The sequence below is a fragment of the Pantherophis guttatus genome, chromosome 11 (assembly GCF_059756535.1).
Source record: "Pantherophis guttatus breed Tessera chromosome 11, ASM5975653v1, whole genome shotgun sequence".
Classification (NCBI taxonomy): Eukaryota; Metazoa; Chordata; class Lepidosauria; order Squamata; family Colubridae; genus Pantherophis; species Pantherophis guttatus.
The window spans coordinates 11,038,924-11,064,270 of record NC_142073.1 but is presented as its reverse complement, the minus strand read 5'-3'; the positions used below and the strand labels follow the sequence as shown (position 1 = coordinate 11,064,270).

Here is a 25,347-nt window from a genome sequence, read left to right as displayed (position 1 = left end):
CAGCAGGGGGGGGCATTTTTGCCCTCCCCAGGCTCCAGAGGCTTCCCTTGAGCTTCCAAGAGGGCGAAAACCGCCTCCCCAGGCTCTGGAGGCCCTCCAGAGGCTATTTCCGCCCTTCCCAAACTTCCGGTAGGCCCATTTTTCACCCTCCCCGAGCCTCTGCGTGCGCCTTGCACTTACCTGCATCCAAAATAGGCTGCGTGGGGACTCCTGGGAGGGGAGGGGCAGGGTGGGCAGGGCGGGGCCATCCAGAAGTGGGATTGGGGGTTCTCTGAACTGCACAGAATCTTAGCTAGAGGTTCTGCCGAACCCCCAGCAGCCCACCCCTGCATGTCTATTTTCATCCTGTCTCTATCCTTGGATTCCAGCCTGGTTCACTGTTAGCCCAACAGATATACCCACCCTGTCTTTTCTGTGGTAAAAATAATAAAGGCAGGATACAAATAAATAAAATATTCCCTCTGAAGGTTCCCTCATAACCTTTCCCTGGGTCAATCGAACCATTATCTTTTTAACTGTTTCTCCTAGAATTTGGTCTACGACAATCTTATCATCCAGTTCATCTTTCTTTTTTTTAATTATTCTCCATTTTTTTCCATATCCTTCTCAAAAGGGAATGTCCTGGTCAGCATCAAGAAAGTGTATTTTATTTTATTATTTTAAAAGGGACTTTTTATGGCACACTTTGCTCTGCTCTTCAGAAGAAAAAATAAATAGCCGTGTCTATTTTTATACTTTTAACAAGGTTTCCAACTGATTTCAACGGGACATCCTTCAGCACAGGGGTGGGTTCTACATTTTTTTACCACTGGTTCTGTAGGCGTGGCTTATTTTGTGGGCGTGGCTTGGTGGTGGGGGAAATGTGACTGGGTAGGCGTGGCCAACTTTTTTTTTTTTTTTTTTACTTTTAAAAGTATTTTTTTCTACAGCCTTAAGAAGTTGCAGAAAACAATGCTTTGAAAAGCCTCTGCCGATCAAGCAACTCAGCTGGGATCATCAGAGTCTTCGGCTGAAGAGGTGGTAGAAAAAATGCTTTGAAAAGCCTCTGACGTTCCCAGCTGAGCTGCGGGATCGTCAGAGGCTTTCTTTTTTTTTTAACTTTTAAAAGCATTTTTTCGGCCGAAGAGGTTGTAGAAAAAATGCTTTTAAAAGTTTTTTTTAAAAAAAGCCTCTGATGAGATGGGCGGGGTAAGCGAGCGGCGACCGGGCCGGGGACCGGTTTGGGGGCGTGGCCAGCCAATATTATTACCGGTTCTCGGAACTACTATAAATTTTTACTACCGGTTCTTGCGAACCGGGAGCAACCCACCACTGCTTCAGCACCTGAGTGTACAAGACGCAGCAAAACTATTTTAACAGGAAATGAAAAAGAAATTCATTTTTAAAAACTCAACAGTCATAAAAAGCTATCTGAAGACTGCTTAAAAAAAGATTAAAGAAGCAGATTAAAATAAATCCAGCCAAGAGCAAAAACATTTAAATCCTGAACTCTGAAAAGGGGCTGAATAAATTAAATCCCTTTATCACAACCTCTTGCAAGTTCGCAGTGGAGTGCGGTTGCCTACCAACAATGCTTAATAATCAAGCTAAACTCCTTAAGAGCTTAATTTTTCTGCAAATAATGGAAGAATTGATTGCCATCCAGCGCATGTTTCTGTATTGGACAAAACAGAACAAGAGGGCAAAGAGGGGAGACTTAAAATTCCCAATCTCCTGGGCAGCGGGGCCCCCCTGAGGGAAGATGCAAATATTTGCCAAAAACACAAGAGTTGATAACTCATGGTTTAATGCAGGGGTGTCCAGCCTTGGCAACTTGAAGACTTGTGAACTTCAACTCCCAGAATCCCTCAGCCAGCCAGGCTGATTGAGAGTTATAGTCCACAAGTCTTCAAATTGCTAAGGTTGGACATCCCTGGTCGAATAGAATAGAATAGAATAGAATAGAATAGAATAGAATAGAATAGAATAGAATAGAATAGAATAGAATAGCATTAGAATAGAATAGAATAGAATAGAATAGAATAGAAAAGAAAAATAGAAGAGAAGAATAGAAGAATAGAATAGAAAAGAAAAGAAAAATAGAAGAGAAGAGAAGAGAAAAATAGAAGAGAAGAGAAGAAGAGAAGAGATGAATAGAACAATAGAATAGAATAGAATAGAAAAGAAAAGAAAAGAAAAAATAGAATAGAAGAATAGAGTAGAAGTGAAGAGAAGAATAGAATAGAATAGAATAGAATAGAATAGAATAGAATAGCATTAGAATAGAATAGAATAGAAAAGAAAAGAAAAGAAAAAATAGAAGAATAGAGTAGAAAAGAAAAGAAAAATAGAAGAGAAGAGAAGAGAAAAATAGAAGAGAAGAGAAGAAGAGAAGAGAAGAATAGAATAGAATAGAATAGAATAGAAAAGAAAAGAAAAGAAAAGAAAAGAAAAAATAGAATAGAATAGAGTAGAAGTTAAGAGAAGAGAAGAGAAGAGAAGAATAGAATAGAATAGAATAGAATAGAATAGAATAGAATAGAATAGAATAGAATAGAATAGAATAGAATAGAATAGAATAGAATAGGAATTCTTTATTGGCCAAGTGTGATCGGACACACAAGGAATTTGCCTTGGTGCATACGCTCTCAGTGTACATAAAAGAAAAGATACATTATTGTATCATAAAGTACAACACTTAATTATAGTCATAGGGAAACAGTCAATATAAATCTTAAGGATATCAGCAACAAGGTTACAAGTCATACAGTCATAAGCGGGAGGAGATGGGTGATAGGAACGATGAGAAGACTAATAGTAATAGTAACACAGCCTAATGTGAATAGTTTGACAGTGTTGAGGGAATTATTTGTTTAGCAGAGTGATGGCGTTCGGGAAAAAAACTGTCCTTGTGTCTAGTTGTTCTGGTGTGCAGAACAACTAGACAATAACAATCGTTTTGAGGTTAGGAGTTGAAACAATTTATGTCCAGGATGCGAGGGGTCTGTAAATATTCTCACAGCTCTCTTTTTGACTCATACAGTATACAGGTCCTCAATGGAAGGCAGGTTGGTCGTCATTGTTTTTTCTGCACCTGGATTGGGACCAGTGGTGTGGAATTCAAGTAATTTAAAAACCGCTTCTCTGCCCGAATGATTTCTTCCAACAACCAGTTTGCCAAACTGCTCAGAAAGTTAACAACCGGTTCTCCCGAAGTGGTGCGAACCGGCTGAATCCCACCACTGATTGGGACCTGATTTCGTTCCTCCTTTTCAAGAAATCCAAACCTCGAGACAAAAGCTCTGAACCTTCTCCAGAAAAAGAGAAAAGAGAAACAGGCGTCTCGCCTGTTTTGAACCCTGGCCCCACCCAGTGCTTCTTCAAGCCTCACCCAACCCAGAACCTCCTCAGAGCTAAAAAAAATAAATAAAGCTAAAATCTAATTGCCCATCCTGGCCTCCAGTCCTGCTTTGATTGTCTTGATAGCTGGAAAACTGGGACCAAGAATTCAGCCTCATCAGAGTTTCGCCCAGGTTCATATGCCAAGAGGGGCTCATCGCCAAGCCCTGGCATTCGTTCTCCTCTTGGCTGATTCTGCTGCTTCCAGTTCATGTTGGCCTCCTAAGCGCAGAGAGGAACGAGAAAGGGAACCGCAGATCTCTCTTCCCATCTCCCCATGCCTGAGGTTGCCTTCACCAGCCAGGAAGTCTCCATGGACAGGCTGGCCTACAAATCTCATCATCGCTTGTTGGTCCACCATGGAAGCCTTGGGTTTGGAAAGGGGGACATGGGGGGCTGATGGGCCCAGAGGAAGATACAGCAGTGGTGATGAAAGCAAGGAATTCAGCATCTTTAAAGGCCTGGAGACTAAAACACACGAAGACCGGTTGTAGGAACTGGGTATGGCTACTCTAGAGAAAAGAAGGAACGGGGTGCTGGGATAGCAGTGTTCCAGTATTTGAGGGAGCTGTCCCAAAGATGAGGAAACTTATTTTCCAAAGACCCAGAAGGCAAAACAAGAAACATTGGATGGAAGCTAATCAAGGAGAGAAGCAACGTGGAATGAAGGAGAAACTTCCTAACAGTTAGAACAATTAATGCCTCCCGAAGTTGTATATGCTCCAGCCCTGGAAGTTTTTTGTTTTTGGTTTTTTTTGAAAGAATTTTTTTTTTATTTTTAAAACAAAACATAAAACATAAATCCATCATCCATACAATTGCAAACAGTGTGTCGGTCGTTTTTTTTTTTTTTTTTTTATTTGATTTATATGCCGCCCTTCTCCGGAGACTCAGGGCGGTTTACAATGCGTTAAGCAATAGCCTTCATACTTTTGTATATTTATACAAAGTCAGCTTATTGCCCCCACAAACTGGGTCCTCATTTCACCTACCTTAGAAAGGATGGAAGGCTGAGTCAACCTTGAGCCTTGGAGAGATTCGAACCAGCAGAAATTGCAGGCAGCTGTGTTAATAACAGGGTGCACTAAACCACTGTACTATCAAGGTTGCAAGTCTTTTGTGCTTCCTCACCCTATTCGTTACTTACTAATTATCTAATTTCTCAGATTAATTACCAGTCTATTAAGTATCTTTGTAATATAATCCTCATTCGTCATTTATTTAACTCTGGCTTTCGCCTCTTTTCCTTAAAAATTATTTTCAAACCTTTATATTATAAGATTCATTTCTGGAAGTTTTTAAGAAGAGGTTGGCTAACCGTTTGTCTGAAAGGGGTTGTAGGGTCTCCTGCCTAAGCAGGGGGTCGGACTAGATGACCTCCAAGGCCCCTTCCAACTTTTGTGATTCTGTTCTATTCAAAACACCACCCGGTCGAAGTGAGGGGGGCCGGAGCTCGTCTCCTCACCCCCCCCACCCCTCACCCTCACGGCCCTTTTGGACAGGAACATCCCAACGCCAGCGCCACCCCCCTTGGCAAGGCGGGGGCAGGAGGATGCTGAGCCCGGCAGGACGGCTTCCTGAGAGGGCAAGGGGGAAAGGAGGGGTCCTGCTGGCCCTCCTCGCCCCTCTCGTCCCCGAAGCTCCCCAGAGATGGAGCCCCCCCCCTCCATTCCCTCTGCTTCCCCCCCCTGCCCCCCCCCGCACAGAACACCCGAAGTCCAGAAAAGTTTCTGGCCGGGGCGATGGGGCCAGAGCCGCGCATGCGCCTCCGCTCCCCAGCTCTCCAACGGACCCAGCGGCCAAGGCAGCAGATCCGCACCAGCGGCCGGGCAGGAGGCGATGGCTGGGGAGAACCAGCAGCGGACTCTCCGGAAAAGCATCGCGGCTCAGCAGCCGGCACCGCAATCGCCGCCGCCGCCCCCGCCGCCTCCTCCCGGCAACGGCCCCCCAAGCGCCCCCCAAGCGCCCAGCCCGGACACGGAGCGAGTGGCGCTCAAGAAGGAGATCGGCTTGGTCAGCGCCTGTGCCATCATCATAGGTGAGGAGGGGGGGGGCAGCCACCCCCACCCCCCCGCCACATCACCCTCCCCCACCCCCACCCCCCAGGCAGGGGGGTCTTTCCCCCCCTTCCCCCCCCCCCGCGTCTCCCCCGGCTCCCCCTCCTCTTTTCTCTCTTTACAGGTTAACAGAGTTGGAAGGGGGCCTGGTAGGTCATCTAGTCCAACCCCCACCCCCCAAGCAAGGGTGTCTTCCCCCCCCCTTCTCCGGTTTGGAAAAGCATCTCCCCTGACTTGGGAAGTTGCTCTTGGTGGCGCGTGGTCCTTTAAAAGAGGAGGGGGACAAGGGGGAGGGGAGGGGCTCCTCTTTTCTCTTCATACAGATTAACAGAGTTGGAAGGGACCTGGTAGGTCATCTAGTCTACTCCCCACCCCCCAAGCAGGGGTGGCTTCCGCCGCCCCCCCTTTGGAAAACGGTCTCCCCCCGGCTTGGGAAGTTGCTCTTGATGGCGCGTGGTCCTTTAAAAGAGGAGGGGGACAAGGGGGAGGGGAGGGGCTCCTCTTTTCTCTTCATACAGATTAACAGAGTTGGAAGGGACCTGGTAGGTCATCTAGTCTACTCCCCACCCCCCAAGCAGGGGTGGCTTCCGCCGCCCCCCCTTTGGAAAACGGTCTCCCCCCGGCTTGGGAAGTTGCTCTTGATGGCGCGTGGTCCTTTAAAAGAGGAGGGGGACAAGGGGGAGGGGGGAGGCTGCTTGGAGGAGGATTCTCCCCCCCTCCTCTTTTCTCTTCTTACATTTTAACAGAATTGGAAGGGACCTGGTAGGTCATCTAGTCCATCCCCCACCCCCCAAGCAAGGGTGTCTTCCCCCCCCCCTCCGGTTTGGAAAAGCATCTTCCCCCCTGGCTTGGGAAGTTGCTCTTGGTGGCTCGTGGTCCTTTAAAAGAGGAGGGGGACAAGGGGGAGGGGGGAGGCTGCTTGGAGGAGGATTCCCCCCTCCTCTTTTCTCTTTATACAGGTTAACAGAGTTGGAAGGGGTCTTGTAGGTCATCTAGTCCACCCCCCACCCCCCCAGGCAGGAGTGTCTTCCCCGCCCCGCCCCCCCCCCTTTGGAAAAGCATCCATCCCCGGCTCCCCCTCCTCTTTTCTCTCTTTACAGATTAACAGAGTTGGAAGGGGTCTTGTAGGTCATCTAGTCCATCTCCCACCCCCTAAGCAGTGGTGTCTCCCCCCCCCCTTTGGAAAAGCGTCCTCCCCCCCCCTTGGGAAGTTGCTCTTGGTGGCTCGTGGTCCTTTAAAAGAGGAGAGGGACAAGGGGGAGGGGGGAGGCTGCTTGGAGGAGGATTCTCCCCCTCCTCTTTTCTCTTCATACAGATTAACAGAGTTGGAAGGGGCCTGGAAGGTCATCTAGTCCAACCCCCGCTCCCCAAGCATAGTCTAGTGAAAAGAAGGACTGAGGTGGGGGATTTACATGTTAGCAGCGTTCCAATATTTGAGGGTCTGCCACAAAGAAGAGGGTGGGTGGCTGGGTGGGGTCAACCTATTTTCCAAAGTACCAGAAGGTAGGACAAGAAACAATGAATGGAAATTAATCAAGGTGAGAGAACCAACCTGGAACTAAGGAGAAATTTCCTGACAGTGGGAACAATTAATCAGTGGAACGACTTGCCTCCAGAAGTTCTGGATGCTCCATCACTGGAGATTTTTAAGAAGAGATTGGACAGCCATTTGTCTGAAATTACATAGGGTTTCCTGCTTAAACAGGGGGTTGGACTAGAAGACCTCCAAGATCCCTCTCAACTCTGTTATTCTGAACCTTCTAACCAGCTCAGTTGATGTCCCAGTAACTTCATTCATAAGTTTTTTTAAAAAGCTTGGTTAGTTATCATCTTGGTTGGGTTAGGTTTGACGTTGCCTTGGCAGACCGTGCCAGCCAAATCCATTGGCAAAAGAGACTACAATTCTGGGTTTGGGGCCCCCAAATTCCATTCAAACCATGGGTAACCGCATTGGTTTCTCCTGGAGCCATTTCTTGTATGGCTCAGTCCTCTGCTGGATTTTGGGGGCAACTTAACAACTTCCTGCAGTCCATTCTGCCTCCTTAAGTAGCTTTTAGAGATCCTCAAATGCCTTTTTTCCCTGTTAATATTTCCTATTTATAAATGCAGATTTATTTATTTAGCAGATCATACATGGACTTGCAATAGTCTACATTTCCCCTAGATTAATAACGCTTCCATTTGTGAAGGCAGATATTTATTTGTTTTATTTATTTATTTTATTTTATTTCTATACCGCCCTTCTCCTGCGGGACTCAGGGCAGTGTACAGCCGAGATAAAACATTGCATATAAAATTTAAAAACAGTTTAAAAAACAATTAAATAATTCTGGCCCCAGATTTAAAACAACCCAATTAAAACCGAATTCAATTAAAACTGAGAGGATGGGATCAAGCCAGCCCGGCTAGATGGAATAAGTGTGTTTTCAGGGCCCGACGAAAAGTCCGGAGGTCTGATATCGTGCATATCTCAGGGGGTAGGTCATTCCAGAGGGCAGGTGCTGCCACAGAAAAGGCTCTCCCCCTGGGGGTCGCCAGCCGGCACTGTCTGGCCGACGGCACCCTGAGGAGGCCCTCTCTGTGCGAGCGAACCAGTCGGTGGGAGGCTATTGGCGGCAGAAGGCGGTCTCGCAGATTAGGAGGGGGAGGCAAGCAAACAGAGGGTCTCAAAAGAGCCTTGATAGTACAGCGGTCTAAGCACCCTGTTATTAACACAGCTGCTTGCAATTACTGCTGGTTCGAATCTCTCCAAGGCTCAAGGTTGACTCAGCCTTCCATCCTTTCTAAGGTAGGTGAAATGAGGACCCAGTTTGTGGGGGCAATAAGCTGACTTTGTATAAAGATACAAAAGAATGAAGGCTATTGCTATAAGTGCATTGTAAGCCGCCCTGAGTCTCCGGAGAAGGGCGGCATATAAATCAAATTTAAAAAAAAAAAAAACAGTAACTGTCCATCTGAACTACAATTTGTCCACCACGTTTTAGCCGGTCTTGTTGTGCACACCAAGCCAGTGGATTTCGTTGTGGAAAGTCAGAAACTTTGATCAAGTCAGTGAGCCATGCCTCAGTTAATCCTCTCTAAAACTTTCTAAATCTAAATCCATCACGTGAGCATCACTAATGAGTGAAGATGTCACGGTGGTCTCCAAGCGGGGGGGTGGGGGTGGGTAAATTAACCCAGAATCTGAGAGTTGTTTTGCTTTTTTCTTTTCTTTTCTTTTCTTTTCTTTTCTTTTCTTTTCTTTTCTTTTCTTTTCTTTTCTTTTTTTTTGCTTTTTTAAAATCTTGGGAGCCGTCTGGAAAAGGGCAGATCCTTCAGAGGGAAGTTTTGGGAGAGAGAGAGAGCCCTGCTCTGATTGATCATTCCAATTATGTAAATGCCGCCAATAATGTCTTTGCCAGCCTGGAAGTGCTGGATTTTTGTGACAGCAGCTTTGCCGTTGACTATTTAGGGCTTTTTCCAAGGCAGCACACCAACACAGGGTGTTTTCATTGTCTTTGGGTAAGCTTCGGTAGCAAAGTAGGCTGTTATTTTAAGCCCGAGAGAGAAATAAATAGACATGTGTGCCTGTGAATTCATTGTGATGCAGTTTTTACTGAGTAAATCCAGGGGTGGGCTGCTGGGAGTTCACAGGGGTTCGGGAGAACCTCTAGCTAAGATTCTGTGCAGTTCTGAGAACCCCCAAATCCCACTCCTGACTGGCCCCGCCCACCCGGCCCGGAAGTTATGTTATTGGCCCCAAAGTGAATGATCAAATTCACCATTTTTGTTTACTTGTGTGATGACAGATTCAAAATAAAAAAAGGTGGGGCTTCGATCCCACAGTTTGCAGTCACCAGGGTAGAGTAGAGTAGAGTAGAATAGAGTAGAGTAGAGTAGAATAGAGTAGAGTAGAGTAGAGTAGGGTAGGGTAGGGTAGGGTAGGGTAGGGTAGAATAGAATTAGAGTAGGGTAGGGTAGGGTAGGGTAGAGTAGAGTAGAGTAGAGTAGAAGACAGAGTAGAGTAGAGTAGAGTAGAGTAGAGTAGGGTAGGGTAGGGTAGGGTAGGGTAGAATAGAATTAGAGTAGGGTAGGGTAGAGTAGAGTAGAGTAGAAGACAGTAGAGTAGAGTAGAGTAGAGTAGAGTAGAGTAGAGTAGAGTAGAGTAGAGTAGAATAGAATAGAATAGAATAGAATAGAATAGAATAGAATAGAATAGAATAGAATAGAATAGAATAGAATAGAATAGAATAGAATAGAATAGAATAGAATAGAACAGCAGAGTTGGAAGGGACCTTGGAGGTCTTTTAGCCCAACCCCCTGCAAACATATTAAATGTTTGATTCCTCCCATGGACCCCTGGGATGCCAGTTTTAAAGCATGGCTTTCCTATCAAAGCTTAGTGCCAGTATATATGCCTATTTAGCTCCCATTCTCCTCAATGCTCCACTACTTCATTCATTTTTTCATGAGCTGGCTGAGCATTATGGAAGTTGCCATTCCAAAATTTAGAGGGTGCTCCTTTTTGGGAAGGAGGATGCTACCTCTGGCCTTGATTGGATGTTGGTTGCAAAGTATCGCATCTATCAAAAGATCTCCATCTTCCCTCCCTATGGGATGTCCTCTAAGTTCTCTTCACTAGCTCACCTGTGTGGTTCCAAAAGGTCAAAAATAAAACTGAAGTCCATGTGAAAAATAATAATGAGGCTCTAATTAGAATTTTCTTGGCCAAAGGAAAGAGGAGAATGGATCAACATACACCACAGTGTTCCTAATTGAGCCCTTGAGGCTGCACAAAACGATTTTGTTAATCCACTCCTAGGTCTCCCTGCCATTACTAATCTTCACCTAACATTAAAAAAAATATACTGACCCTAAATACAAAACAAAAAGACTCTTGCTCCTAGGGAGGAAAGCCATGGCAAATCTAGACAGCGTACTAAAAAGCAGAGACATCACCCTGCCAACAAAAGTGTGTATAGTCAAGGCGATGGTTTTCCCAGTTGCAACGGATGGCTGTGAGAGTTGGACCATAAGGAAGGCTGAGAAGGCCAAAGAATGGAGGCCTTTGAACTCTGGTGCTGGAGAAGACTCCTGAGAGTCCCTTGGACTACAAGGTGATCAAGCCGGTCAGTCCTAGAGGAGATCAACCCTGACTGCTCTTTAGAAGTCCAGATCCTGAAGAGGAAACTCAAAGACTTTGGCCACCTAATGAGAAGGAAGGACTCACTGGAGAAGAGCCTAATGCTGGGAACGATTGAGGGCAAAAGAAGAAGGGGACGACAGAGAACGTGGTGGCTGAATGGAGTCACTGAAGCAGTTGGTGTGAGCTAAAATGGATTCCAGAGGATAGTAGAGGACAGGAAGGCCTGGAGGAACGTTGTCCATGGGGTCGCGAGGGGTTGGACACGACTTCGCAACTAACAGCAACAAATACAAAACAAGCAGACACAGAGCCCCAACGACATATTTGGGAGTTAAAACATTGCCAGTCCTGAAGGAGAAGAAATGAAAGAGGTTGTAACTAACATTCTCTAAAGTAAACACTAGTCTACATTCTAGTGTTTACTTTAGAGAATGTTACAACCTCTTTCAATCAAGTGGGGGAAAGAAGTAGCCATTTTTTTCAGATTTGGAATGGGATGCTAGTCATATCCTACCAAATGGAAGCCCAAGGCTCTCCAAGCCGATTAGGGCTTTATACAACCGTTATTAATAATTATTTTTTATTTGACTCTCTTAATTTTTTTTTGAGATGACTCTAGGCCAGGGGTCTGCAACCTTAAACACTCAAAAGAGCCATTTGGACCCGTTTCCCACAGAAAAGAAAACACCGGGAGCCACAAAACCTGGGTGGGCGTGGCCAACTCGATGTCACTCACCTCCGCCAGTCACATGACTCCCCCATAGCCACGCCTACCCAGGCAGTCATTAGGGCAGAGAACCAGTTGTTAAAAAACACCGGGAACCACAAAACCCTTTCGATATCTCTCTCCCTCCCTCCCCCCTCTCTCTTTCTCTCTCCCCCTCTCTCTCTGTATGTCTGTATCTCTCTCTCTCCCCCCATCTCTTTATTTGCCCCAGGTGAGGAGTGACTGGGAGGGGAGGGCGAGGAGTGGGGGGGCAGAGGGCCCAAAGAGCTGTATGCGGCTCTGGAGCCGCAGGTTGCTGACACCTGCGGCTGACAACATGGACAGAAAGCCATTCTAGAGGGCCTCTTCTGACAAGCAGAGTGAGGGGAAAAAACTAGTAAGAGTTTCACAGAGCTCATGTGTGCAGATAGAAGAGAATATTTGTAGCTCAGGGTTGAACTTTGGGCTCTTGGTGCTCTTTGAGCTCGGTGACTTTCTTGCAGACATTTCATTACCAAACCAGTTAACGTCATCAGTGCACTGATGCAGCACGGATGACATTCCTAGTTTGGTAATGAAACATCTGCTACCAAACCGTCAAGCTAGGAAAAGCACTAAGGACCCCACAGTTCCCTACATTGTTAGCTATTGTTACTGGATTGCCATCTTCAGTGTGTTTTGAAATACACCCATGATAAACTTATCATATGTGTCCATGACAGACTACATGTGTGTCCAAAGAGAAAACTATCATCCCCTTAATAACTAGGAAACGAGACATGAAAGAAAATGCAACCTGCACCAGGGGTGGGTTGCTGGGGGTTTGCAGGGGTTCGGGAGAATCTCTAACTAAGATTGTGTGCAGTTCGGAGAACCCCCAAATCCCACTCCTGGCTGGCCTCACCCACCTGCCCCTCCCCTCCCAGGAGTCCCCATGTGTGGCCCGTTTTGAATGCAGGTAAGTGCAGGGTGCGCACAGAGCCTCAGGGAGGGCAAAAAACAGGCCTACTAGAAGTTCAGGAAGGCTGAAAATGGGCCTGTTTCCAGCCTCCAGAGAGTCTCCCCTGGAGCCTGGGGAGGTCGTTTTCGCCCTCCCGGAGGCTTGAAAAAAGCCTCCAGAGGCTGGGGAGAGCAAAAATGCTCCCCCCTCCCACCATGGTGCAGGAGGCTGACTAGGCCACGGCCACCATGGCCACGGCCACCCAGCAACCGGGCAGAGAACCCCTTGCTAAAATTTTTGAAGCCCATCCCTGACTTGCATCCTGAATTTTCAGCCAGGTTCATGCTTCTTACTATTGTTTTTTTTTTTTTTAAACACAATTGTTACAAAAGCCACATCTGTTGAGTTGGGTGAATGTTCCACTAAGAAACAGAGAATAGCTTATTATAATTACTAATCTCTTCCTCTCTTCCACTCCTGCCTTGTTAAAAATATTCACGGAGAGTTCTAAGTTTGATCCTTGCCTTCCTTTTTTGTCACCAAATTGTTACAGACCGTGAATCATCATCTGTTGCGCAGGAGTGTTTTTAGAGATGAGAGTTTAGCGCTTCGGCTGACTTCCTTAAGCATGTCCTATTTGAGCCTTGTGGTTTTCTCAAGAACCTTCCAGATTAAATTCTGTATTAAAATCCAGATTGTGGCCGTAAATCGAGGACTACCTATACTTCCGCAGCCATGCCCAGGGATTTATTGGCAATGCCAATACTTATCAGGGTTCCAAGTAACATCCCCAACGCAGGTCCTGGAAGACATCTTTTTACTTTGGATCTTCAGGGCTGACACCACCATCATCCCAAACCAGGGCTATAAAAGAAAGTCACTGTCATGGTTCCAAGGACCCCCCCCCCACAAAATAAACCTTCAAGGCTTGAGGTTCCTCAAAGTTCCAATTTATTAGAGATGTCATGTTGGCACATCCGGGAAAACCCGAATCTGAAAGCTTCCAGGTTTTCCACACCCAGCTGACAGTTTACAGCACATCACATTGTCCACACTCAACTGGATACAATCTTCACGTAGTCTCCATCAGACGCAGGCAAATGTGTCCTTGAATACGGAATGTTGTTATCACTAACTTTCGATCGCTCCAACTACAACCCCCTCCCCAGCTAAAATATGTGGCAGTGAAGAAGCAAAAAAGAAAATGGTCTTCCAAAACTGACAGTCGCATTTCAACTCCAAATTCCTAGTCAAACGTGAAGTCTGTTCGTAAAAGAACTGCACATTTCAAGGTCTGACTTTCTTCTCGTTAGAAAAGGGTGATATGTCTTGTGTGAATGCGCAGAAGTCAACTTGCTCATCACCTGGAAGGCTTAAGCACTTTGGCTTCTTGTAAGAACAGCTTGTTTGTGCTCTAGATGAAAATACTTGGTACAAAAATTCCAGGCACACTATTGTTGTTGTTGTTGTTGTTAGTTGAGAAGTTATGTCCGACCCATCGTGACCCCATGGACAATGTTCCTCCAGGCCTTCCTGTCCTCTACCATCCTCTGGAGTCCATTGAAGCTCACGCCGACTGCTTCGGTGACTCCATCCAGCCACCTCATTCTCTGTCGTCCCCTTCTCCTTTTGCCCTCAATCTTTCCCAGCATTAGGCTCTTCTCCACTGAGTCCTTCCTTCTCATTAGGTGGTCAAAGTATTTGAGTTTCATCTTCAGGATCGGGCCTTCTAAAGAGCAGTCAGGGTTGATCTCCTCTAGGACTGACCGGTTGGATCGCCTTGCAGTCCAAGGGACTCGCGGGAGTCTTCTCCAGCACCAGAGTTCAAAGGCCTCAATTCTTTGGCGCTCAGCCTTTCTTATGGTCCAACTTTCACAGCCATCCATTGTTAGGCAAACTGTTAGGAAATGCAATTTCCCCCTGCCTCATTGCAGATCTTTCAGGCTCGATTCCCCCCTGCCTCATTACAGATCTTGGATACAGGGTTAGGTGCCCTATTAAAAAAAAAAAATTAAGAACTTGGCAAGAATTCTTTCGAGTGCCCTCAAATGCCACTGCAACTGGAAGGAATCAAAGCCAGTTGGCCCTGGGTGAAACCTTGGAGGAAATTAATAAATTTGGACTTAAGACTAATTAATCTCATGTTGCCCATGTGATTGAAAAGCACGGCAGCAGCTGGCAGTATTTTGGCTTTGTAGCTCAGTGCTTGAAGGTCGGACTTTAAATTTCAGAAATCAGACCATCAAGTGGATCTTTGTGTAAAGCCAAGGATTTTACAATTTCCTACCTGAGGTCTTTGAGAGAAGGGTGTTTCGTTGGGAGCCCATTTGAAATGAAGCAGGTACAGAAGGAGAAGTGCTGCGGACACATTTGGGGGGGATTGTTTTTGAAGGTGCTAATTTCTGGTGCTCTCTGAGCTTGATAGTTTTCTTGCAGACATTTCATTACCAAAGTAGGTAACATCATCAGGGCACTGATGTTACCTAATTAGGTAATGTAACGTCTGCAAGAAAACCACCGAGCTCAGAGACCACAGTTTAATCCTGGGCTACAAATATTCTCTTTTATCGGCACTAATTTTTTTCCCCACCTTTGCTCTTCTAATGATCAGAACTTCGCAGGCTAGAAACTGGGAGACTGTGAGTTCTAGTTCCGCTTTAGGGACGAAGCCAACTGGGTGACTTTGGGCTGTTCTCTCTCTCCATCCTAGGAAGGAGGCAGCGACAAACCACTTTTGAAATCCTGTCCAAAAAAAGTGCAGAGACATATCCAGGGAGTCGCCAGGAGTTAAGTCTCCTCTTGTATACCTTGTTAGTTTTAATAATTTTGAAACACTCTGGAAGAAGGATTCTGTTTTGTGCAGTCGTGTTTCTTTCCCCGGTATTTTACATCCTGACTCCTTTTCGTAAGGGCAGTGTTTTAAAAATAAATTGCAAAATAATTAAACAGGGAAGGATAGATTCCAAGGAGATTACCACTGATTTGATTTTTAAAAAAAAAAGGGGGGGGGGAAATGTTGACAATAGATTTATTCAGTCTCATTTGTGACTTGCTGAAAGTGATCCTATTCTGGCTTGCCAGACCTGACTTGGTGATTGAACTCAAGAAACTCCCTTGCATAACTGCCCAGACTGTATCCCGCCTTGACTAACTGTGAAACATTTTTTTTTTTTAAAAAAACCTAATAAAATGCAAGCCGCATCACCCAAATTTGGCAAGGTGTGAGCAGCAGGATGTCAGAAAGAAGAAGAAAAGGGAGAGGGTTCGGAAGAAGCTTAAAACACACATCACAGAACATACGTGTTTCTAACAGAAGAATGAACAATGACCTGTAGCAAAAGGAAGGAGTTATTTAAGAACTGTGTCGAAGCAAAATGGACAGAAGATAAGTTAAAAATTAGATCGAACTCAGGAAGATAGGTGCTTCTCCTGTCTGTAAACAAAGTGGAGACTTCGCATTGCTAAATTCAAAAGAGGTTTTGTTGTTGTTAGTTGTGAAGTTGTGTCCGACCCATCGTGACCCCATGGACAACATTCCTCCAGGCCTTCCTGTTCTCTACCATCCTCCCGAGTCCATTTAAACTCACGCCGACTGCTTCAGTAACTCCATCCAGCCACCTCATTCTCTGTCATCCCCTTCTTCTTTTGCCCTCCATCTTTCCCAGCATTAGGCTCATCTCCAGGGAGTCCTTCCTTCTCATTAGGTGCCCAAAGTATTTGAGTTTAATCTTCAGGATCTGGCCTTCTAAAGAGCAGTCAGAGTTGATCTCCTCTAGGACTGACCGGTTTGATTGCCTTGCAGTCCAAGGGACTCACAGGAGTCTTCTCCAGCACCATCATTCAAAGGCCTCAATTCTTTGGTGCTCAGCCTTCCTTATGGTCCAACCTTCACAGACATCCATTGCAACTGAGAAAACCATAGCCTTGACTATACACACTTTTGTTGGCAGGGTGATGTCTCTGCTTTTTAGTAAGCTGTCTAGGTTTGCCATATCTAGATAAAAAAGGTTTAGGGCTGTGCAAAACCTTTGAAGGGGATGCTTTTCAAAGCACGTTGGTCTGAATGAAACTTCCCTCCCTCCTCCAGACTTAAAGCAGCCATATTTTTTTGGGAAGGCTTTCATGTATGTCCAGTCCATATGGATGTATGCACACAAAATACTTCCAGTGAAGCAAAGCATGAAGCAACACACCCATGCAGAAGTTCTGGAGACAGTCTTTGAAGCAGATGTGTGTCTTCCAAAGAATATGGCTGCTCATATCAAAGAATGTGATTGAATGGTAGGTAATATTTTAAAAGCTGGACTCCTCTGTACTCAAATGCTGAGAGTCTTCTGAGTAAAGAAAAGACAAGGAATTGAGTCAAAAGCCTACCTGATTGTCAACACGAAGAGGAGGCTCATAGATAAGAATCAGACAGGGGAAGGACAGTGGTTTGTTGCAAATCAGAATGGCTTGGGAGAGTTAGCTCCTGGTGGACCTTATCTAACATGCTTCCTAAAGCAGGAGTGTCCATGCTGGCTGTTGAATTCTGGGAGTCGGAGTCCACAAGTTGCCCAGGTTGGACATCCTGCCCTAAAGCATCTATATCGTTGCTAAACTTGGTGCTATCTCAAACCTGCAGATATCGTAATCTTCATGGTCATGGATGTCATTGGTACATTAATAATAATAATAACTTTATTGTCATTGTACATGTATACACAGTATACCCATACAACGAAAATGCTTCAGAATTCACCAGGGCAAAGGCTGTCATTCCAAGCTGTAGCTGAAGGATCTCTTAATAAAAATAAAAAAAAAACATGCTTATTCATTGAAACAAAGAACACGAGCACCACTGTTGTGACCTAGGCCCAAGTAGTTATTACCAGACACAATCAGTCCTAAACAAACATATTTTATTAGAATAGCTGAGAATTACTTCATTCTCAGCTTAGTCCAAATTAATTCCAAAACTTCATAAACAGTCCTTCGGCCTTATCACCAACCTTTGTCTTCTTTGGCAACCTGCCAAAGGCTTTTCTTGGCAAAACCCCACAAAGTTCAGAAGCAAATGACGCTGACAAGAAACAAATGTAGCAACGTTGCTTTCCTACAAAGATCCCAAGAGCTGTTGCTCCTCTTTTAAGACTTCTGGGAGGGGCCAATCATCTCCTGGCCTTACTCCCGAGCCGTCCTTCTTGCTTTAGCTGCTCTTTCCTTCTGGCAGCTCTTCGCATGCGTGCAGTAGGAACAGGCTCCTCCTGTTCCTCTGCCTCTCTGCTATCTGCCTCTGGAGGCTCCGGAGTCCGCGCATCACTCCCAAATGGCCCTGGCCCCATCTCTGCCTCCGATGGGCCTTCCCCTGACTCCAGGACCGGCCCATGGTCCTCCCCAGCCTCCTCACTGTCTGTCTCCGCTGCCAGCTCCACAGGCTGCTGGCGGATCACAACAACCACTAAACTCAAGCTATTCACAGTATGTTGTCTTTTCCCCAACAAAGTATCACTCGCTGAACCATCTTGTATTTATTGTAAGTGGCTATACTGTATTGGACAATCAGGCATTCTGTGGGAGATCATCTAAGGTCTTCTTCACCTTGGCAGTGTTACAGAGAGTCATGCTGTCAGATGAATGACTGGGTCTGGAATGATTTACGGCAGAATTTCTCAAAATCGTTGGGAACAAAAAGGGCTTTCTTTAAGATCAGATGTGTCCAACTGCTGTGTTTGCCAATTCTACCCATACTCACTCATCTTGGCTTTGGAGAACATTAGCGAAGTATTTTTGAGCAAAGAAAAGATTTTTGCATTATTTTTGTTTGCTTGGTCGGTGATAATCAACAACGGAGACTGTTGGGGATACAAAATTAAATTCTGGTTAAAACGTGAGCAAATGTGTCGAAAGCTATATAGGCTTTATAATGTCTGACACATTTCTTGCCTGCTCAAAATTCTTGAATATTTAAGGTTCACCTATGGTTTGTCATGGCAAAGAGTGGCTTAGGACAAGCATAGTTTGCAAACTCCAATCATACTATGATTTTGGATGCTAGTTTAGCAGCTTATGTCAACTAAACTTTTATCAACATCAAGCCTTAACAAGCATTAGATTCCATTTTCCTAAGAATTATATTTAGGCTCATTTATGGCTGGTAATAGTTGACACCATCTTGATGGCACATAAAGAATCAATCTTATTTAGAAGATGGAAACCTAGACTCAAATATCTCTGTTTCATATGGAGTATGGGTCTCCTTGCTGTTGTTCAAAAGCTTCATTGTTCAACTTGATGTTCCTCAAGAAAATGCTAGCCTTTTCATTGTAATATAGCCATGCATCCTGCTAAGCCATAGCACCGTTTCTTTGTGGCTACCCATGATAAATGGCTTAGCATGTAAACCAAGTGTGGCTTCTTCAATAACCATGGTTAATGCAACCATGTCAACAAGCCACTACAACAGGGGTCGGCAACCTTAAACACTCAAAGAGCCACAAAGGCCCTAACCAGAACCCCCCTGTTCAATTCTGCAGCCAACCAGAAGTCCAGTTCTCCCACCATAGAGTCTTGTCCTAGTGCGGCAACCTTTTTCCTCTACCTATCCTAACCAAAAGCCCTATCAATTGTGGAGTTGACTGGTGATAGGGAGCTGCAGCAGAGGGATGAAAGAGCCACATGCGGCTCCAGAGCCACAGATTGCCAATCCCTGCACTACAAGATGGTCAAAGATGCTTTAATCCTTTGATATAGTGCAATCACTTTAGCAAGTGAGGGAATTTACATGAAAGATGGTGGAACATGTCAGGTTTTCATTGCAAAGGCAAAGAATCATGATATTTTTTCTGCTGATCTTCTTCCTATCTTTGCCATTTGACTTTCTCCTGTTGACTGACTCTCAAGTGAATTTTTTTCCCTTCAATTAGGAGTTGCTGTTCTAGGGGCAACAAACAGGTTATAACAGTGGTGAAATTCATTTTATTTTACTACTGGTTCTGTAGGCGTGGTGTGGTGGGCGTGGTGGGCGTGGCAGGGGAAGGATATTGCAAAATCTCCATTCCCACCCCACTCCAGGAGAAGGATACTGCAAAATCTTCATTCCCACCCCACTCCTGGGAGAAGGATATTGCAAAATCTCCATTCCTACCCCACTCTGGGGCCAGCCAGAAGTGGTATTTGCCAGTTCTCCGAACTACTCAAAATTTCCGCTACCGGTTCTCCAGAACCAGTCAGGACCTCCTGGATTTCACCCTTGGGTTACAAATAAAATTAGAAAAAGAGATTGCATATTTTTTTACTTTGCTTCAACAATTTTTTTTTTAATTTGATTTATATGCCGCCCTTCTCTGGAGACTCAGGGCGGCTTACAGTGCGTTAAGCAATAGCCTTCATACTTTTGTATATTTATACAAAGTCAGCTTATTGCCCCCACAAACTGGGTCCTCAATTTACCTACCTTAGAAAGGATGGAAAGCTGAGTCAACCTTGAGCCTGGCGAGATTCGATCTTACTTTAATTGCAGACAGCTGGTGTTAAATTACAGTGCTTCTGTCTGTTGAGCTAAACCAGGCACAATAATATGTTTTTACTAAAACAACCCCGTTGTTGGGTTAGCCAAGTCTTCTCATGCTTCCTTAGCATCTTCTTTACATAACCCATGACCTTGAAAAGAAACATCCGAACCGGTTGGTCCATCTCTTGTTTCTGTTTTCAGAATCCCACTTATTTCGCATTGCTGCCCTTGCCCTACGTTCTGGAAATGTCAGGTTTTCTCAGACTAGTTTAGCATTCTGACCAAGGTGACCGTCTTCCTTTGAGAAAGTTCTTCTGCATGTTAATTAGACTCTCCTTTGGCCGGGTCTGAAGTCCTTGCCAAAGAAGTCATTTAGCTACAAGATTAAAATTCTCTTTAGAACCCCTTTTTTATGGTCTCCCTGATGTATTTCTGATTATACATTGTTTTATCCTTGGGGAGAGCAGGAATAGTTTATTATGTTCAGTATTTTTCTTATTTATTGCTGACCTGGGATTGCCCTTCAAAAAGCATGAGTGGTTATCGGTCATTTGCAATGGCTATCAATTGTACTTCACAGACAACAGTAGAAAGAATCTGTACATTTAAGGGTCACCTATTTTTTGATGAGGAACATGGTGGTTCAGTGGCTAAGACACTGAGCTTGTCGATCAGAAGGTCGGCAGTTCAGCGGTTCAAATCCCTAGTGCCGCGTAATGGGGTGAGCTCCTGTTCCTTGTCCCAGCTTCTGCCAACCTAGCAGTTCGAAAGCAGGTAAAAAATGCAAGTAGAAAAATAGGGATCACCTTTGGTGGGAAAGTAACAGCGTTCCATGCGCCTTCGGCGTTGAGTCATGACCACCACATGACCAAGAGATGTCTTTGGACAGCGCTGGCTCTTCGGCTTTGAAATGGAGATGAGCACTGTCCCCTAGAGTCGGGAACGACTAGCACGCATATGCAGGGGAACGTTTACCTTATATTTTTATGAACTTGAGCTGTTGCACATCTGTTATCCAAATCTATGGGCGTTATGTACAGGGTCTTTTCCATGGTGGCCCCAAAGAGGTTTCATTGCTTAGCTCTGGCTTTTAAGCAAGACTTGGAATCCCAGCTTTCAAGAGATTGGAAGAATGAGTAACTCTCAGATTATTTCTATTCTCACCACGGCTTAAATTGTCTTTAAATAACTGTGCTCCTGGGTCTTGATGTTTTTTCCTTATTACTTTAATCATTTGGATTTCTTAAACATTTTAGTTTTACGGATTCAAGTTTTAGGGGGTGATGGCTTAGGGGTCCCCTATGGTAATTTCTTTCTTCTTCTTCAAATAGTTTAGAAAAAGTGGTTTTTGGAAAGACCGTAAAAGACGAATAGGTTGCCAACCTAATCCTATTTTCATCTCTAACACACTGAAGGGGAAATAATTCAGTCTAACAACTTGCGTATAACTGAGGGTCTTACATGGAGTATGCAAGCAAATGAGCAGAATCCTTATTGGCCTGGGATAATGTCTAAGTCTAGGACATTGGAACTTGCCAAGTTTCAGAAGGCGGCTGTTGGCACAAATGATGACCAAGAACAGACGCAGCCGTAAAATGAGAGAAACATAATAGGTTACACATTACACTAAGAGGCAGACAAGCTTTTGATAGTTATAGCCACAGTGGGTTTATTTCTTTTTGACACAGGAGGGTGGAACATGCCACTAGGGTTTTTTTTTCAACTAATCTGGCCTGCCGTTATCTGTGAATTTGGCCAACAAAATCCTATAAGGAAGTGAAATTGGAAGGCAAACCTCCCTTGTGTCAAACTCAAGTGCTGATGACAATGCAACATAGAATTAACAGAATAACAGAGTTGGAAGAGATCTTGGAGTTCTTCAAATCCAACCCCCTGCTCAAACAGGAGACCCTATACCTGTGATGGCGAAACTATGGCACACGTGCCACAGGTGGCACGCCGAGCCATGTTGCCTAGCACGCCAGCTCAGCTCCAGCGCGCATGCACGTGCTGGCCAGCTGATTTTCGGGCCTTCTGGGCCCACCAGAAGTAGGGAAATAGGCTCTCTTAGAGAGGCTCTGGAGGCTGGGGACAGCAAAAAACGTCATTTCCTGTCCAACCGGAAATTGGGAAATGAGCCATTTCGGACCTCCGGAGGGCCTCTGAGGGGGTGGGGAAGGCTGTTTTCGCCCTCCCCAGATGCATAGAGAGAATCTGGACCCAGGTGAGAAAGAAAAACGGGCCTACCGGGCCATCGTGTGCCAGAAGCAGGGGGGAGGGGGTCACATGCGTGGGGCTGGGCGCATAGAATTATGGGTGTGGGCATGCGTGCAAGTGAACCTCCCCTCCCCTTCCTGGCACGCGATGGCAAAAAGGTTAGCCATCACTGCCCTATACCATTCCAGAGAAGTGCCTGCCAAGTCTCTTTTTAAAAACCTCCAGTGGTGGAGTACTTACAGCTTACAGCTTCTGAAGTACTCCACCTTCTCACTGTTAGGAAATTTCTCCTTAGTTCTAAGTTACTTCTCTCCTTGATTAGTTTTCATCCACTCTTTCTTGCCTAGACATACCCAATTCCCGTTATTGTTTTCTCAGTTGCAACGGAGAAGTCATTGACACCTTCCAAGATGGTCTCCTGTCCAAGTATTGCCCAGATTTTTCAAGGTCAGCCAAGGTTAACCGTATCTTTTCACCTTTTTGTCTCTTTTAGGTAATATTATTGGTTCCGGCATCTTTATTTCACCCAAAGGAGTTCTTGAGCATTCTGGGTCAGTGGGACTTGCACTCATAATATGGATACTTGGAGGTGGGATCTCAGCACTTGGGTCCCTCTGTTACGCTGAATTAGGAGTTACCATCCCTAAATCAGGAGGCGACTACTCCTACGTCACTGAGATTTTCGGTGGATTAGCTGGGTAAGTGTGACTTCAGGATAAGGGTGGATAGTAATTTTGTCACGAGGGTTTAAAATCACAGCCGTCCATTTTATTTCATGAGTTCTTCCCACTGAGCAGGTCTGAGCCACAATATGCCAGTGAAGTGTAATATTTCTCATATTGAACTAGGGTATAGGCTTGAGCAATAAATTTTCCGAACTGCAATTTAACAGTCCTGATTCTTTGTGCCTGACAATATGGCAAAAAGCTGGCGCGCCTCTACTCATCTGTAAGAGGGAGCAGCAGTATTTGAACCATTCCCCCTCGTCTTTCAAACTTAAATTCCAATTTCACTGCAACTTTTTGAGGGACCCCAGGGCCAGGGCTCTCCAGCTGAGGACCCAAGCTTTAAACCCAACTTATTCTGGTTCAGTAGCATCCCCAGCCATCCGTTTTTAAAAGAAGAACATTTATTGAATTGCTATCTGATGGACTGTGCAAGATTGCTACAACAGAGTAGGTTTTGTGCAGACAAGCAGAAAACATCTGCATAAAGATTGGATTTTGGGAAGAAGGGAGGGCAGGTCTGTACTGATAGATAAGCGGCACCTAACTTGTATTTATAGGGGCACAATAAGCCAGATTGCCTTTGGGGGGGAAATTGCTTGCGAGCTCCGGGATTAAATGACAGACGCAACAAAAAAGGAAGATTTTATTCCTGCAACATCTGATAAATTCCAAAGCTCAGACCTGTCTAGAAATCAACGTTTATTGCAGCCGAGGAAGGGACCGAATCAAGAGTTTTAAATGGAGATATAAAAGCTGAAATCTGCAGCATTTGAAAATTCAGCTTTATGGAGGAATTAACTCCAGCAAAACATAATTCAAATGGGAGATCCCTTAATCTTGCCTTTCTTTAGAGGGCTGTGTTTTTATTGCAGTGCAAGACTCAAATCTATTTTCAGCGAGAGCTACAGTTGCTCTTGGGGTACGCGAGCGTTTTCTCCCAGTTAAATGGGCTTTGCAGGTTTTTAAACGCTTCAGAAATATAAATCATCTTTTCAAAACTCGAAAGAAGTGGTACCGAGAAACATGGGCCCTAATAAAAGATGGAAAAAACTTTTCCATTTGATTTGTAACTGTACTCAGAAAATGTGTAACTTGGGGGCAACTATGTTAATGTTACGAGACTCAGATCCAGGTTCAAGGAATAATAAACGAGAAAACCTGATGGTCTATTTATTATTCATGGGTAACTGCTTCTGAATAAGGACGTTCCACTAATACTGACAGATTTATCCTCTGTGAAAAAGTCTCATGTGTTTGTTGTTGTTAACAGCCTACTAAGTTACTGGCCTTCACCATCACATTTTACAGAATAACACATTTATTTATTATTTATTTATTTATTTTGTCGCATTTCTATGCTGCCCAACTCCCAAGGGACTCTGGGAGGTTTACAACAGAGAATAAAACAATGCAACAATATTCCATACAAAAGTTAAAAGAAGACATTAAAACACTAAAACATTAAAACGTTAAAACACATACACTCCAATTTGATGAATCCAATGAATGAAGGTGAATATATGTGCCCCAGGGACGTGGTGGCTAAGACGCTGAGCTTGTCGATCGAAAGGTCAGCAGTTCAGCAGTTCGAATCCCCAGTGCCGCGTAATGGGGCGAGCTCCCGTTACTTGTCCCAGCTTCTGCCAACCTAGCAGTTCAAAAGCACGTAAAAAATGCAAGTAGAAAAATAGGGACCAACTTTGGTGGGAAGGTAACAGCGTTCTGTGCGCTTTTGGCATTTAGTCATGCTGGCCACATGACCACGGAAATATCTTCGGACAGCGCTGGCTCTTCAGCTTTGAAACGGAGATGAGCACCGCCCCCTAGAGGCGGGAACGACTAGCACATAGGTGCGAGGGAACCTTTACCTTTATATGTGTCCCAGGATTGTTGCAGGATCCAATCTGGGACCAGAGATTTATCTTCCGAGCTTTCAGAATTGTTTTGGAGCCCATCCTCAGAGAACTTCTGTTAGCCGCTAGAGAGACGTTCTGTGAAGATGGGCTCCAGCACAAGTCTGAAGGGACCTTGGAAGACTTCCAGTCCAACCTCCTGCCCAAGCGAGAAACTCTATATCATTTCAAACAATCTTGCATTAGCAAAGTCCCAAAGCGAAATGCAGGATATTTTTTTTTCCTGCGATGGAGAATGGAAGGAATAGTTTAACCATGGTCCACTTTTCGGGGGTCCATTAGAGCAAATGTGGCAACAATTGGAAATGTTGGAATTTCTTATCAATAACCATAGGCATTTAACCTATCCAGAGAAAAGATCCAATTGCAACAGCGGGCAGAGAGAAAGGAGCGGAGGTGGATTTTAGCAGGTTCTGACCAGTTCTGGAGAACCAGTAGCAGAAATTTTGAGTAGTTCAGAGAACAATAAATACCACCTCTGACTGGCCCCGCCCCAACCACACCCACAGAACCGGTAGAAAATTTTGAAACCCACCACTGGAAAGGAGATCAAGAGGTCGCTGCAGACTCCACTGGAGTCGAATGGCCAACATATACAAATTAATAATAATAATAATTGCAGCTTCAAAGCCCTGCCTTACATTATCTCTCCCATTGGCCTCCCAGTCCTGTGGTCCCCAGTGGCTAACCCCTGTTACTCACTCCTTGCAAATAATCTTTTCTGATGTCTTTTGACAACATGTCCCTCACATGTTGCTCGGCCGTGTTGTTTTTCAGTAGCCTTATGGAGC

The 25,347-nt window shown here is 45.0% G+C and overlaps 1 protein-coding gene across 4 annotated transcripts in view; it reads left to right on the top strand.

The window, feature by feature from the left end:
* The first annotated feature begins 4,906 nt into the window (after positions 1-4,906).
* Positions 4,907-25,347, top strand: part of SLC7A10 (solute carrier family 7 member 10) — a 34,125-nt gene continuing 13,684 nt past the window's right edge. The window contains exons 1-2 of one of the 4 annotated variants that reach the window (XM_060681603.2): positions 4,907-5,416; positions 22,409-22,613. In XM_060681603.2, the coding sequence (XP_060537586.2) occupies positions 5,029-5,416; positions 22,409-22,613 (593 nt within the window). In that variant the 5' untranslated portion in view covers positions 4,907-5,028. The remainder of the gene's footprint in view (positions 5,417-22,408; positions 22,614-25,347) is intronic. The other 3 variants (XR_015729636.1, XR_015729635.1, XR_015729634.1) reach the window with 3 other exon arrangements.